The sequence below is a fragment of the Polypterus senegalus genome, chromosome 4 (genome assembly GCF_016835505.1).
Source record: "Polypterus senegalus isolate Bchr_013 chromosome 4, ASM1683550v1, whole genome shotgun sequence".
Classification (NCBI taxonomy): Eukaryota; Metazoa; Chordata; class Cladistia; order Polypteriformes; family Polypteridae; genus Polypterus; species Polypterus senegalus.
The window spans coordinates 215,292,440-215,309,005 of record NC_053157.1 but is presented as its reverse complement, the minus strand read 5'-3'; the positions used below and the strand labels follow the sequence as shown (position 1 = coordinate 215,309,005).

The window sequence follows — 16,566 nt, the reverse complement described above, 5'->3', positions numbered from 1 at the left end:
GTATAAAGTGGCAGTGAGAGTGCCTCTGGATTTTGTGTACGCTTTTGGTCACTGTGTTGCAAAATAGACACAGTAACACTAAAAGGTTTGAAGAGAACAACACATGCTTACCAGAAGTAAAGAATCTGTCCTACTCTGTGGGGCTCACAGAGTCAAACATCATTAGTCTTGAGCAGAGAACTCTACATGAGGACCTAATCCAAGTTTTCAAAATTCTCAAATGCATCCCAGTATAGCTGACCCAGCACAAGATTTTCCGTTAAACAATGAATCATGTGCTGAAGCCAGGAAGCACACCTTCATAAAGGGCTATAGAAAAACCTACAACAAACTATCAAATCATGCAGCAGAAGAAGAAACCTTGACAGAGCTCCACACTGGGGTTTCATTTGGGTTATAACATAAGAAATGATGTACGTCTAACAAATTTCTTAGCAATCATACAGTTATGTTAACACAGTTAAGCATTTTATGGGAGATCATGGAACCATTTCTGAGCCATCACTCTCTTATTATTGAGATCAACTTTTTATTAAGTAAAGACAAATTGACAGCATATACGAGGTGTGGCAGAAAAGTAACGAGACTGGCAACACTGCAAGCGATCTGGCAGCGCTGCGCTGTTGTCCTTGATAGAGCATGTGTATCAGTACCCTCCCATAGCTCAGTGCGAGTTTCAACTCCTTCCGTTAACTACGTGATTTTTGTGACTGCAATTAGCGAAGTTGTGTTTTTGGTAAAAATGGAACAGCGGAATTTGGAGCAACGTTGTGCCATTAAACGGCAAGTGTGACGTTTGAAAAGTTAAAACAGACCTATGGGGAACATTCTTTATCACCAGCTCAAGTTTTTCGCTGGCACAAATCATTTTTGGAAGGCAGAAAACACGTTGAAGATGAACACCGTTCAGGGAGGACTTCAAGTTCGAAAACCAATGAAAACATCGAACGTGTGAACACTCTTGTGAGATCAGACCGTCGTTTAACATTAAGAATGTTGAGTGAACAATTAAATTTGAACAGATTTACCGTTCATCAAATTTTGACTGAACATTTGCACATGCGAAAGGTCTGTGCCAAAATGGTGCCGAAAAACCTCACAATTGAGCAGAAGGACAATCGAAAAAATGCATTCCTGTGGTTCCCCAGCCCCCTTATTCACCTGACCTCAGTCCGTGTGACTTTTTCCTTTTTCCTAAACTGAAAAATGTCCTCAAAGGACGTCATTTCGGGACTTTAGAAAACATCCAAAAGAGTGTAACGGACATGCTGAAGACCATACCGGTTGAAGACTTCCAGCGCTGCTACCAACAGTGGGAACAACGTCTCCATCGGTGTGTAGCTGCCCAAGGGAACTACTTTGAAGGGGATAACATTGATGTTTGAAAAAAATAAAAACTTTGGTAAATAAAAAATCAGTCTCATTACTTTTCTGCCACACCTCGTACCTGTATCAATAAATGGACATTGCATACAAAGTAACCCAAACCAACCACTCCCACCCTCTCCCAACCAGCCTGGGCCAATGGATAATTAAAAAAAAAATACAATTCAAGGAGTTACAAGCCGAGATTTACATAATTCAGCTACAGCAGACCAGGGTTCAACTACGTTACTGGAAGCACCATTAATCCACACTGTGTACATCTCCAAACACACATCCAGGGGTCTTCCAGCAGGAAGCAATAATTAGTCTGGTTGCCAGGGTACCCAAAGAGAACAACATCCGTTCAGATAGTTTGAGTGGAAAGCCTAGAAAGGTCTAAAAGAATAAAGATTTGAGGTAACAGAAGAATACTGCAGGAAACATAAGAAGGCAGTAGGTGACATACTTGTGTCCAAAAGTAAAAAAACAGGGACAGTGCCAGAACATGTGGAGAAAAGTGCCACGTAAACAAACAATTAGGAACATAATTGACTGAAAGCATCAGTGGTGAGGCCCATCGGAAACTGCCTAAAGGGAGTAGGATAGAATCTGCGTGGAATTTTGAACTGGGTGTGCCGGCAGTTTCAGTTTCTAGAACAAAACCTCACATTGGAGGGAACAGTATACCATGAAAGGGCTGAAGAAAGAGGAGAAGGCAGATGTTTATAGAATGCTTTGCAAAGTAAAGAGTAGAGGGCAGAGAGAAAGAACAAAACATAGAGTACAATGAGTGATTTGGTAGGGGGGTACTCAGGGAAAAAACACACATGTTCCGAGCACTGATCAGTGTTGCACGTAGCTCTGAGTCATCACTTTCATCAACTGTCTGACTTTAACAATGACGAATGATGCTGAATCTCATTTAGTTCCAGGCTGTAGTAAACTCTATGCCACAATGCATACAAAAGGTTGTATTGGCATGAGGTGTTCCTACAAAAGATTAAATACTGGAATTTCCACAGCCTGGCCACTATCTGTAATATATACAAGTGATCACACAAAGGAACAGTCGAAGAGGCAAAAGCAAACCATTAAAGAAAACACGAGAAACCCAGATTTAATTTTCAGATGGCAAAGTGCATCTTTCCTGATGGGTGATAAAGTAGTTTGCAAGAGTGAAATAAAGATGTTGTAAGTTAATTAGGAACTCTAAACTGAGTATAAGTGAGCAATGGGGGCAGTTGTGAATGTGCCCTGTGATGAACTGACATTCCATGTTGGTCTGGTTTCCAAATTGTGCCCAATGCTGCCTGAATAGGTTCAAGCACCTGCAACTCTGAACTGGATGAAGGAAAATGCATGGCAGTAGTAACATGTTGACATTTTAACACCACAAAGACAAGCCACAGAAAAGCTGGCTTGCTGGAGAGGAAATCTCACACACACTTATGTATAATAGTTTATACAGAGATGGGGAGAGGTATATACAGTAGTTGCATATTTCAACCCTTGCTTTTTTATGGGCATTGTTATTGTGAGTCATTTTCACAATGAAAAGTAAAAAGAAAGTCAAAACGTCATCCGTATGTTTGGCTTGAATTGCAAGACCTATTCTAATAATGACAAAAATAAAGAGGGATATTTGTTGTTGCTTCACGTCTGACCACTAGATGTCAGCACAACACCCCGTTTTACTTGAAGCAATCCGTCCCATCTGCTCTTTTCTACAGTGTGACTGTAAATCCAGGTGGATTATTTTCTTTTGCCAGCAGCATAGCTCCTTCTCTTTAAAGCTGCTTGGCATGCTACTGTTGGGTGATTGATTTGTTAGATGGAGAATTTGCTGACATTTCAACTCTGATGAGATCTGAGCCTACCGTAGCTGGAATTACGGTAGGCTCAGGTTGGCACTAATAGTCCTTCGACGTGCTTTTTTCACTTTGTCTTGAGTGCACGGGTTGTCTTCATGACAGGCTGCAACAGGTGGCAGTGAAGTGGACCTACTGTAGCAACCTCCCTCTGGGATCTTTTGATATTTTATGCACTCTGTATTGACCTTATCTGTATCTCAAACACTGACTTGTATTTATTCACAGTAAGCAATAATAAATGAGAAAGTGGCTGAGCAGTACAGGAATCACTTGAACAGAGGGAAAAACACCAGCCACCAGAAAAGGTGGTGATTAAGAAAAACGCATAAAAGAAAACAATGGGATGCATTTAATTTATACAGTTTGGAATTTAAATACTGTACATTGTTCTGGCAACAGTAGAATAACACCAACAAAACCTTTATGAAAGCTAAGTTATTATGCAACATTAAGTAACTGATCAATTTATTAGTGATGTCCTCTTTTTAAAAGTGTTAATAGTGATTTGTGAGTCTCATTAATACCAAACAAAATGTCGAGGTCTTGTTCTACCACAGTAAGGGACTGACAGATGTCCTATAGACCTTGTAGCAACATGTTACACAATTGTTTGATTCATTTGCCCTTCATCCGCTGGATGTAATGCACTTCAGTAGCCTACCTAATAAAAGAGCAAAGTGCAGAAATATTGTGTTTCAGGCATTTTATTTTTAGCATGGAATTAGCATTCAACTATCTTTTCCTTTAACCGTTGCATTGCTTAGGCATTTCAATCCTTATTAGGATTTTGTTCTCGTGCTTCTGCCTTACAAACACTATACTCCTCCTGCTCTCTCAAACCACAGCTATTACAGAAATGAGATTGTGTGCTTCAAATTTTACATAAATATATTACAGAAAGATTTCTTCTCCATGATGGATCTGTGCAATGCACACCATCAAAAAATTCTTAAGAGGGCTTTATAAAAAAAAAAAAAACTAAATTATACTTTTCCATGTCACACAGAAAAATGAATGGAATGCTAATACAGGGTGAGTCAAAACTATGTTAACATTTGGATGGCAGAAACAATTTATCCACAATTTATTAAACATACTTCATATGTGCAAGATGATTTACAGGAATATCTCAACCTGTTCGTCATCATGTTCAACACATGGACCATATATGGCATATACATTGTCCACAAAAATTGTATATAAGTATATACATAGCAGTACCATTAGCGCTAACATAATTTTGACTCACACTGTATAATACAATAGACAGAATATCCATCCATCCATTTTCTAACCCGCTGAATCCGAATACAGGGTCACGGGGGTCTGCTGGAGCCAATCCCAGCCAACACAGGGCACAAGGCAGGAACCAATCCTGGGCAGGGTGCCAACCCACCGCAGAATAGACAGAATATACTGCCACAAAATCAAAATTGAAAATCTCTGTCAGATTCAAATGACCTTTCTGAGAGGATGCTGAGCCAGGCATTGACCCTTGTGTCCACCTCAGCTATCAATGGGATTAGCCTGTTTTCAGATTCCCTATCAATCAGAAATGTTTATATGCTGTCAGCTGCGAATATCTGCTTAAAATTTGATCTGTCATATGATATATAAATGTGTTTGCATTTTATTTTTCTTCTTATACATGGAATATAATGCAAACAGGGAAAGCATGACGATCAAAATTTCTACTTTTAGTTTTCAATGAATTTACATATGCTAAGCACCCATGAACACATTTTGATGATTTTCACAGCGATGTTTGTCTCTGCGTGTGTCTGTGAGTGTTTCTCTCTGCCCCTCAGTGTCAGGATTTGATAACATGTGGACATGATAATTGAAAAATGAATCGATCAGTCTCTGTGGTGTTTGGCAATTATTGCTAATGTAAAATCCTAGAAGCCTACTAATTTTAAAGCAAAACCATTTTGGCTGATTTTGCTCTAAAAAGGCAACTATACTATAGGTATATACAGTTCTGTGCAAAATCCTTAAGAAGACTAGATTTTTTTTCTATATATATTTTGTCTTGGATGTTTATTTTTTGTCATCTGCATGAATATGTCAGTGCAGAAAAGAAAATATCAGATTTCCAATAATCCATCCATTTTCCAACCCGCTGAATCCGAATACAGGGTCACGGGGGTCTGCTGGAGCCAATTCCAGCCAACACAGGGCACAAGGCAGGAACTAATCCTGGGCAGGGTGCCAACCCACCACAGGACACACACAAACCAATTTAGAATCGCCAATCCACCTAACCTGCATGTCTTTGGCCTGTGGGAGGAAACCCACGCAGACACGGGGAGAACATGCAAACTCCACGCAGGGAGGACCCGGGAAGCGAACCCGGGTCTCCTAACTGCAAGGCAGCCGCGCTACCACTGCGCCACCGTGCCGCCCGCTTTCCAATAATTAATTTTCCAAAAAATGTAATTAAATACGGCAACATATTAAGCAATAGACCACACTTCAGGTAAAAACTTGGCGAGTTTTCTAAGTTTTTAGTCCTGTGCATAACTAAACAAAAATAACAAATAGGTGCAAATGCTCAATGGCTTTGGACTTCAATCACTCAGACTGTGGGATAAAATTCCTTTACTGACACTGAGCAAGACACTTCACCTGCCTGTGCTCTAAATGGAAAAATAAAATACAGTAAGTGTAACCAATTGTATCTCAAATTGTATATGTCACCTTGGATAAAGGTAAGTAAATATAAATGATTGAACCAAACAGAAAGAAGGAATCAAACTGGAGAAACAACATGCAAACAAAAAGATGAGGATGTGGCAGATGTGAAAATTGAACCTTGCAAGAGTGAGCAACGAGCATAGCAATGAGATAACAGGTGCATCAGCAAGTTCACTTCTATGCAGATATTTTGCAAAACATAGACGTTTCAAGATGTGCTGTCCTTGCTTATCTGAAAAAGTACAAAGAAACAATCAAGGCTGAGAACCAGAAATAAAGAATAATGAGTGCAGCAGACAAAAAATACATCAAACGGATATCCCGTTGAAAGTGAATAAGTCCAGCACTGTTTTCAACTCTAACTCACAGAAACCAACTCGAGTACACTCTGTACAGTCCACAGAATTCTTGTCAGAAGTGGGCATCATGGAATAGTAGCTGCCAGAAAGTCATTAATATATGATGGAAACAAAGCCAAAAAAATCGACCTACTCAGAAAAACACAAGGACTGGGTCGCTAACTACGTACTGTAATGGCAACAAGTGCTCTGGATTAAGAAGAGAAGATGTTGCATATTGCTGTTTAATTAAATCTTCTCATTTAACAATTTTTGAAATCATCTTCTCTTTACAAACCTTTTAAATAATTTATAAAATGTACACTTTCCATTTTTACATTTAAAGTATACATATGATTACACATAGTACTGTGTAAAAGAGCGGGACAGCATTCAAAAGTAACGTCATAAATAGTTTTCATTACTCAATAAACTTCCTAGAAAGTGCAGTAAACAGAAAAAAATATGAAATGAATATTTGAGGTGACCACCATTTGTTTTAAAAACAGCAGAAATTCTTTGAGGTACCCCTGTACATAGCTTCAAAAAGTACCTATGTGGTATGTTGTTTCAAGTCTCTTGGAAGGCTTGCTACAATTCTACTGATGACTTTGCCCATCTTGCTTATTTCTGTCTCTACATGTAATTGTGTAAGATCTGCACCTTTTTAGTATGGTTGTCCCTCACTCAGTTTTATTACCTTTACACAGCTGTTTCTGTTTCAGGTAATTACTTTGGATTGTGACAGATGGCCAGGGCCATTACCCGGCTGGGACTCCTAACAGCGGTGTCCCAGATTCCCACAGGGCATCATGGGAGCTAGAATTCTTCAGCTCAGCCCTGCTGGGTTCCAAGGGTGCAGCCAAGGGCTTTGACAGGCTCTCACCTCACCCAGAAGTGCTCCCAGGACAATCCTTTGGGACACTGAAAGTATTCACAGATGTTACGTAAAAGAAATCCACTGCCTCAACTCAGGGAGCCAGAGTCAGGAGGAATGGAGAACGAAGCTTACCAGGAGGAGCAGAGGAGAAAAGTTGAGAAAGACAAGGAGTTGTTGTGGACTGCATTGTACTTTATTTATACTTGAGAGAAACGCTTGCGAGAACATTTTCCCACAATAAAACCTTAGTTTGTTGTGCTGGACTTGTGTCTGTGTCTGGTGTTCGGGGAGCTTCTATGCCCATTGGTGACCAAAGGTTCAACCTACACATTACCCATTTGTTATTTTTGTTTCATAAAGCACTGGGCTATATGCCTACAAAGATCTCATGTTTTTGAAGTGGAAAGTGAGATATTACCTTCTTTCATTAAGGGCATCCATGTATCATATTTGATACCTTCATGTTTTTGCAAAAGGAATGTTTGGAACTCTAAAATGTGCCATATTTTGACACACTAATCCAGAAGACATATACAAACCCATTAAATATAAATATTTAGGTGAACTATCAAAAGTGCTTAAGACTTTTGCACAGTAAAGCTGAAATTAAAAGTAATGTACTCATCTATATTTTAATTCAAAGGTCTACAATATTAATCTTGGATTAACATTATGTCTCTTGGTTTTCAAATAACCCAATTATTCATTAAACATTTATTTTGAGTCTTTTTATTTTTTAATTGGTGTCTTCTTGTCTTCTCTCATTCTGTAGAGTTAGAAATATGCCTAATTTTTTTATTAAAATTTGTAAGAAAATTAAAATGCTAACTGCTATTCTACCAACTGTATATCATATATATATATATATATATATATATATATATATATATATATATATATATATATTAATTTGACAAGTCAATTCCCTGTTCTTTTCAATTAATATCCTCTTATTTCATTTTATTGTACTGTACTTTGGTGTCCTTATGTCATCTAAAAGACATGCATGTTTGGGTATTTAGCAATTCTTTGTTGTCCCATTATCCATGAATATTTGGTTTGTGGATGACAATGCCCTATGATGGACTAGCATCTTGTCCATGGTTGGTTTCAACTCTTTTTCCAGATGTTGTCCAGATGAACAATGGCTGTTCAAGAACTGGTCGAGTGGGTTAGAAAATGGATAGCTAGCTTGATTATTTTGCTGCTGCCATGTTGTTTTCTTTATTACATTTAGCTGCCTTAAAAACAAGTAGGAAACAGCAGTAGAAATAACAAAGTTTCTTAAAATTCATCCACTGACTTATTTTGTGAGTAGAAACAGCTAATTCAGTTACATTCACACTAGTACTCTTATCATCAAGAAGGTGGACATAAGAGACTGTGAACATCTTGCTGCCTTTTTAAAAGTAGGGAATGAAAGAAAGGGCTCGTCACAAGGGAGTGGCTTGAAAACAATTTAGATACACAACCACAAGAAGTGGCTTTCTGGTCCTGAATTTTTTTTACATTCAACAATCTAATCACAACTGATCCTGGCATACAGCCATTTAAGTCTAAAGTTAGGAGATGGATTCAAGTAAGAGTCCGCTGCTGGTGGGAACTGAAGTGAACATTTTGTGTGCGTGTGTGTGTTAGAGAGAGAGAGAGAGGGAGAGGAAGATGAGTATGGGGAGAAGGGAGCGCACCTATGTATACTACCCACCCCACTTAGTAGACGGGAGTTCAGGGCCTGTATACACGGGCTCAGAAGGGATGTAAATACAGGACACCAGATCTATGAATCAGCAGAACTAATCCCTGCTTCACCGTGCTGGCCCTATTGATTTGCTACATCTCAATAATAATGTATTTTACATTGTCATGATTTGATTAAATTAATTAAACTAAAAAAATGTTCTGGTTATGTTGTGTATTTAATGTTGTTTACTTTGTATGTATGTAAGTGTTATATGATTTAGCAATATGTTGTTAATGCATTTTAGATATCGATTTGTACACTCGTTGTGAGCAGCCTGTACTTGTCCCCAGCATTCATTTTTTTAGGAAAGCAGCCCCCCTGGGGTTGTCATACATAAGTACTTAATGGGTTTGTCTGGAATGGGCCAAAAAACCAAAAAACATTCAGCCCACATAAAAAGTCTATTAATGACCGAGGCTGACAGAGTAACAGTCTATACTCGCTCAACTAACAGCTAAGTGCAATGGGGTGTCCAAAGTGAAATATAAGAATACACAATTCATTGTACCTTGTTACTTGAGAGGGGGTATCAGCCAAAGACCCAAAACAGTCCCACTCCTGTCAGTAAAAAACAAGAAGTTGAGGTTATAGTGAGCTAAGGAACACAGACCATGATGTTCTGAAAAAGGGCCTGATCCTTGCTAATTTACCCTGATATATATGGCAAACAATTCATAACTCCATGGATCAATCTGGCTGAGTGTCAACTATGCTGGTTAATGGTGGCATGGGATGCATTATCATTACATTTGGCCTCTTATTATGAGTAGAACAATTTTCGAATGCCCAAAGATCATTGTTGTCCAATAAGTGCATCACTTCATTAAAGAAAAATGCTCATCTGTGAATGTTTTTTTCTTGATATACCAAACAAGGAAAATTTGACATTTTTTCTAGGAAAATAACAATTACTTCCCCTAGCACCTGCCCAAATATTTCCCCTAGTTATGCACACTTCCACAGCGACTCTAACTAGGCTAGTTTAGATTAGCCTGTTAAATTAAAATGCATATTACTGGAATGTGGAAGGAAAACGATGTAAGTACAAAAAACTTCAGTGACCCTGCTAAGAATTGATCCCAGATGCTTACAGCTGTAATTCAGCAGTTCAACTTTAGAATACAGTATATACTTATATGAAATAGGTCAAATCAACAATTACTGTATAAAGCAGGCTTAAAAAATAGACAATATCACTCATGAAGAAGGAAATCTTACAAATGTAGAAAAATAAATGTGAAGAAACACTCAAGAGGATCTACGCTTCACACAAAATGAAAAAAAACATTCAAAAGAAGATTGTAGACCAGTTTTGGATGGACACTCTGGATCTGGTCTGTGAAGAGCACTAAAATCATTTCCTAATGTATTTTTGTCATTAGATAACCTTTCTTCTCTCTTGTTGTTCTTACTGCATGTTAATTATTATAACTAATATTATTATTTACCTAACAAGCACCTTTATCCATAGGCAAAAAAAGAAACCAGAAGTTTAACTAAGTGGCTTACTGGAGGTGAGAATTGAACTGGTAGTTAACAGCCAAGGTTTTAAGACATGTGCTCCTGAAGGCATCTTTATTTCTCATTTTAACCACTTGCTATTCTACTGTTAGAAGTCAAACAGATATCTGCTAGTCCATTCATTTTGGGATTATGCAAACCAGTATTCTACATTTCATTGATTATACATTCCACTGACTGTGCTGATGAGTGCTGACAGAAAAACTGATATATTTAAGGGTAACATAGTTATTGTGCATAAGGTATTCATGAGGGCAACAATCACTACAAATGTCTAAAACATAACTTTTTTTTTTAATTAACAAAAGAAACAGGTAAACTAGGTATTACCAGAACAGTCAAATTACATTAATAAATAATCCTCATCACACCAACAAAAGTAAACACACAATTGTATACTTTTATAATTACGCATAATTTATATTCAGTTTCACATGTCTACTGTATATTTTATTGACGGGATACACTCATCCCAACTTTGGCTATCCATTCATCCATCCATCCATCCATTCATTATCCAACCCGCTATATCCTAACTACAGGGTCACGGCCAACTTTGGCTACTGTAGCATAAAGGCTACATCCTGCCACGTGCAAAAGTTCGCTGATGACACTGCTATTGTGGGCTGCATCAGGTGTGGGCAGGAGGAGGAGTACAGAAAGTTAATCAAAGACTTTGTTAAATGGTGCGACTCAAACCACTTACACCTTAACACCAGCAAGACCAAGGAGCTGGTGGTGGATTTTAGGAGGCCCAGGCCCCTCATGGATCCTGTGATCATCAGAGGTGACTGTGTGCAGAGGGTGCAGACCTTTAAATATCTGGGAGTGCAGCTGGATGACAAATTGGATTGGACTGCCAATACTGATGCTCTATGTAAGAAAGGTCAGAGCAGACTATACTTTCTGAGAAGGTTGGCATCCTTCAACATCTGCAGTAAGATGCTGCAGATGTTCTACCAGACGGTTGTGGCGAGTGCCCTCTTCTACGCGGTGGTGTGCTGGGGTGGCAGCATAAAGATGAAAGACGCCTCACGCCTGGACAAACTTGTTAAGAAGGCAGGCTCCATTGTAGGATTAAAGTTGGACAGTTTAACATCTGTGGCAGAGCGACGGGCACTAAGCAAACTCCTGTCAATCATGAAGAATCCACTGCATCCACTTAACAGTGTCATCTCCAGACAGAGGAGTAGCTTCAGTGACAAACTTTTGTCACCGTCCTGCTCCACTGACAGACTGAGGAGATCGTTCCTCCCCCACACTATGCGACTCTTCAATTAAATTAATTCTTTTCATTTTTATTACTTTTTAATTTAATATTGTTTCTTTGTATCAGTATACTGCTGCTGGATTATGTGAATTTCCCCTTGGGATTAATAAAGTATCTATCTATCTATCTATCTATCTATCTATCTATCTATCTATCTATCTATCTATCTATCTATCTATCTATCTATCTATCTATCTATCTAATAGTGAAGAAGAAAATATGCCAGAACAGATTTGTCCAGAGGTTTGTGCAGTGACTGCTTATTTCAAGTCTAAAGCATAGATTTACTGTGGAATTTGAACTCAACTCGACAAAAGAACTCAACATTAACATATCTACAGTATATGAAAAAATATGGTATTGCAGAAAGAACATTAATATATGTATGTTTCTCATTTGCCACAACCTTCAGTTAGACTGACACAAAGCAAAACCTTGAGCAAAGTTGCCTACCAAACCAACTCTGGACTTAACTTCAAACAAACTTCCAAGTACTTCTGACAGGGCAAAGAAGGTGATAAAATCCACTAAATATTTTATTTTGCCAGGACCTCCGTCCATACAGTGTCATAGTATGCGCTGGTTTTCACACATTGCAGTGAGGAACATTATGCCATCACTGCATTTTTTTCTCTGATATACTGTAGTAATGCCTGAAATCTACACTGAAACGAAGTCAGAAATGAAACAGGCAATGCTGATGGATTTGCTCAGTGATACAATGGACTTCATGCTATTGGATAAATTTGTAGTGAATTTTGTTGTTCTTTACAATTTGGTATTTAAAGTTAATTCTGATTTTAAATACTGTGCTGGCTCTTTACATATATTGGACTCACTTGTTAACATTCTGTACATCACCAGTGATTCTGGAAACAGGGAACAATGCTTTTTATTTTTTAGATTTTTTTAAATAAAATATAAATGATATATGTAGGTTTGCATGTTATGAAAGCTGCTGGGTTCTTCTGTTAATTAGAATTAACTCAAGGGTTTAACATTTGAGAGATGGAATTTTTCATTATTGTATAACTTGGGAGAAAACCATTTTTTTTAATAAATATGCTAATAAATAAAAATTATAATAATTATAAATATGTGTTAAGAAAGATTCACTTGTTTTCAGCAAAAAATGTGACAAACATTGTATCTGTAAATTGCAATACTTTACAAATCACAATATAAATTTAATTAGGTACCAACTAATAATATCGAGGTCTGCTTGACTACACTTTATAGCTTTTTGACTGTTTTAAAGAATATTGACATTATTCTTTTTATGAAAGACACGCTATAAAATAATAATTTCAAAACATCTATGGCAGTGGTCAAATAAACACAAAAAGGTGAAAAGCCGAGTGGCAGGTTGAAAGCATTAATTCAGCTGAGAAAAATGTCCTGCAAGTCATAAAGCTCATGGTTGCCAGGTTTCCTAGTGTAATTCCATCCAAAAGGTAGGCGACAAGGAAAAACAGAAAGCTTGAGCTAACTAACACTCCATTGGATTTCCTACCTCCACCTTACCTTTTCCATTGACAACACAATTTTGAACCTTTTCTGCATAAGAAAATCAGAAAAAACATTAAGCAATAGGTACTGCTACACAACATAAAAGAAAACTTGATTATGAATAATGCATGCATAATATCCTTATTCTGCTTTAAATCCCACAGTTTACTTTTACTTAGTGTTTGTTTATGATACCTCCCATTTTGACTGCTTTTATTAAAGTTTATAAAGACACACTTTTGCCTCAAAATGTCTTGAAATGATGTAGCAGTAATATAAAAACCTAAAAACATGCGGTTTCAAATCCAGCTCCCACAGTTAAAATGTTTGTTCAAAACGTTGCTTTGTTAGAGTACTGTTTCAAAATGTTAAAAAAGCATTGTATAAAACAAAAGACTGTTGCACAAAGACAATACTCAGGCCAATCAAATCATAACATTGTTGCTGGAATTGATTGTAAATGGACAGTCCAGCAATTACTAAACACATCAATTTTCATATTCTCCTCACAGCACTTTATATACCTCATTTTTTGCTACACATTTACTGCCTCATTGCTGTAATATACAGCAATATTTACACTTCAATGGATATCTGTTCTAAAGTACTTCAAAGAGAGTTAAAAAAGCATTATAAATATAGAAATTCTAGTAAAAATACATAAAAATATATACAAAATATACATTATAAATAAAAAGATCAGATTGGTAAGTCTTTTTGTTGAAACAAAATAATAAGATTTCCACAAATACATTTATGGGTCCTCTCACTGTCTAAAGGCATGCAGGTTAGGTGACCTGGTATGCTAAACTGGCCCCAGCGTGTGCCAGTGTGTGAGTGTGTTTACTCTGCAATGGACTGGCAGCCTATCCAGGTGTTGCTCCTGTCTTGGGCCTGATAATTGCTGGGCCTTTCCCGAGGTTTCTTCCCTTTTACCCTACAAGGTTTTTATTGGGAGTTTTTGCTTGTCTTCTCAGAGAGTCAAGGCTGGGGGGCTGTCAAAAGGTAGGGCCTGTTAAAGCCCATTGCGGCACTTCCTGTGTGATTTTGGGCTATACAAAAATAAACTGTATTGTATTGTATTGTATAGGATCCAGCTGCCCCACAACCCTGCTCTGGATAAACACGTTAGGAAAATGGATGGAAGGATGGATGCATGGATGGATAAGGTTCAGGGGTTGAAAACTGAAAATCTTACAAACAATATTAATTAGAAAATCAGTGACATCTGGGTCAGCAGCATACTAATGAAATTCCTTTCATGTCAACTTATTATACATTATCATTTATTATTTGAGGCAAAAATCTCAGGTGTCAAAGTCATTTCGGCCATTTGCAAGGTTGTCTGCATTTTTTAATTTATTAGTTCAAAAAATGTCATCCTAAAAGCTAGTTTAAGCTTCATAACATGCATTAAGTAGGTGTAAGATGTCAAGAACTTACCACTGACTTCTTGTGGGGCTGCAGCATCTGTAAACAGCACGCTCATCACATTTTCAATATTGCAGCTTGGCTCTTTTATATCACTATCTTCAAATAAATGGCTCAGCATCTTTTTCAACACATCATCAAGAGAGGTAGCTGTCTCATCCAACAGGATGCTGGCACAGGTCAGAAAAGCATCCAGGTCCCTATGGGCCCGAATTTCCTCTTCAAAGTTCATCAGTTTCACATACTGTGCATGATAGGAAAAGTAATAATAAGTGGTCATCCAGGCTGTTAGTTCAATCTTAGGTGATAGTGTTTAGTAAAGGCTTCACACTCAAAGTGCAATGATTTAACAGTCAATAGTGAGAGAAGCATTCTGGGCTGCTTGCTTAATTTGCTCTACATGAGGAGAGCTAGAAAATATAAATAACTGCAGGTTAACATTTTGGTGAAAAATAACTATGACCAGTTTCAAAAGCCATCTTAAAAACACCTAAAAAGATCTCAGACAACACAGCCTTAAGATGTTTAGGTAATGAAAAATGTAGAAGGAATTTTACACATAATCTGATTAATCTTACTAAATCACTGGTATGGTGGTTATAGGAACTATGCAATCCTGACCAGACACTTTATACATGGAAGTTAGCTGAGATATTAACAGCACATTATTTTATTTATCAATTTACATGAGAAGCAAATTGGCCATTTTGGATTAAAACATATAAAGAAAGTATAAGGATGACACATTTTGACAAAAATGACAAAATAAATGTAGAGAAAAGCCAAGCTTGGCTTTTCTCTACATTCATAATGGCTAACACGGTACAACACCCTAGTACTACAGACAAAAATGAATAAATTAATACAAGCAATGTGCAATGTAGGACACCATAATTATTCTAAAAACGTGATCTGTTACAGGAATGTTGTAAACTTTACCAGAACAGCTACATACCTTTCGAGACGTATGAAGCAAAACACACCCAGAATCCTCTAGTTCTGCAGTTAAAAAAAAGAGGAAATTCAAATCTTTGCATTAACGTTCACAAATATTCATAAAGAAGGAAAAAGAAGATTGAAGCCTAATGTCAAATTCAGTGAGAAGTCAATTAAAAATGACACCTTTTATTGGTTAACTAAAAAGTTTACAATATGCAAGCTTCCGAGGCAACTCAGGCCCCTTCTCACTACATTCATAATGGCTAACACGGTACAACACCTTAGTACTTCAGACATTCATAAATGGCATTATTATTCATGCTGTTTTTTGTTAAGCTAATCTTTCTTTTTTTAAAATTCTAACTTTACATACAATATACATAGGTCATATGTTGTAGACTGACATAAGTCTTAAGTAGACCTATTTAAAAGGGACACAACAGAAAATTTGATGTTTTCTTTGTGGCACAACTCTTGTGTTTATCTTTTGTTTCTACAGTTGAAAGAACAATGTTCTGGAAAAGCCTGTGTCCACCTCCAACTTTTCAAGTCACACAGCCCCCCAAAAAACACAAAAGGCCATTAGTTGCAAATACCACCTCTAGACCTCCCACCGTTGTAAGTAGACCAAGGAACATCCACCCATAGTGTTTTTATGTGCCAGATGGCAATGGGGACTCTTTTCTTACATTTTCTTGTGTTTTCTTTCAGTACATGTACTATACAGTTTATAGTTTTTTTTTAAATTACATTATTCAACTGATTTTTCTTAATCAAGGTAAATCTCAGATATGCGACTCATAATCTTATACATTTTGTGCAGATTGTCAAAAAATTGATAGAAAATGCCTTTTAAGGAATTTCAAGATTTTTTGGAAGCATTTCTCCTTAGCAGTTCCTCCTGAATGATTTTAGCAATATAAATGAAACCACCTGATAGTAACTGAAACTACCTGGTTGATCAAAGTAGTTTAAAGAGGAAGAAGATCCAATTCTGTGATATC

General features: G+C 37.3%; 1 protein-coding gene across 5 annotated transcripts in view; it reads right to left on the bottom strand.

Moving 5' to 3' along the window:
- The window catches only part of slc4a11 (solute carrier family 4 member 11), a 169,481-nt gene that overhangs the window by 66,814 nt on the left and 86,101 nt on the right, over positions 1-16,566 (bottom strand). For 4 of the 5 annotated variants that reach the window (XM_039751939.1, XM_039751938.1, XM_039751941.1 and 1 more), the window contains 2 exons: positions 15,579-15,622; positions 14,636-14,867 (listed from right to left, as the gene is read on the bottom strand). In XM_039751939.1, coding sequence (XP_039607873.1) covers positions 14,636-14,867; positions 15,579-15,622 — 276 coding nt within the window. Of the gene's footprint in view, positions 1-9,400; positions 9,527-14,635; positions 14,868-15,578; positions 15,623-16,566 lie in introns of those variants that run through there. The other variant, XM_039751943.1, reaches the window with a different exon arrangement.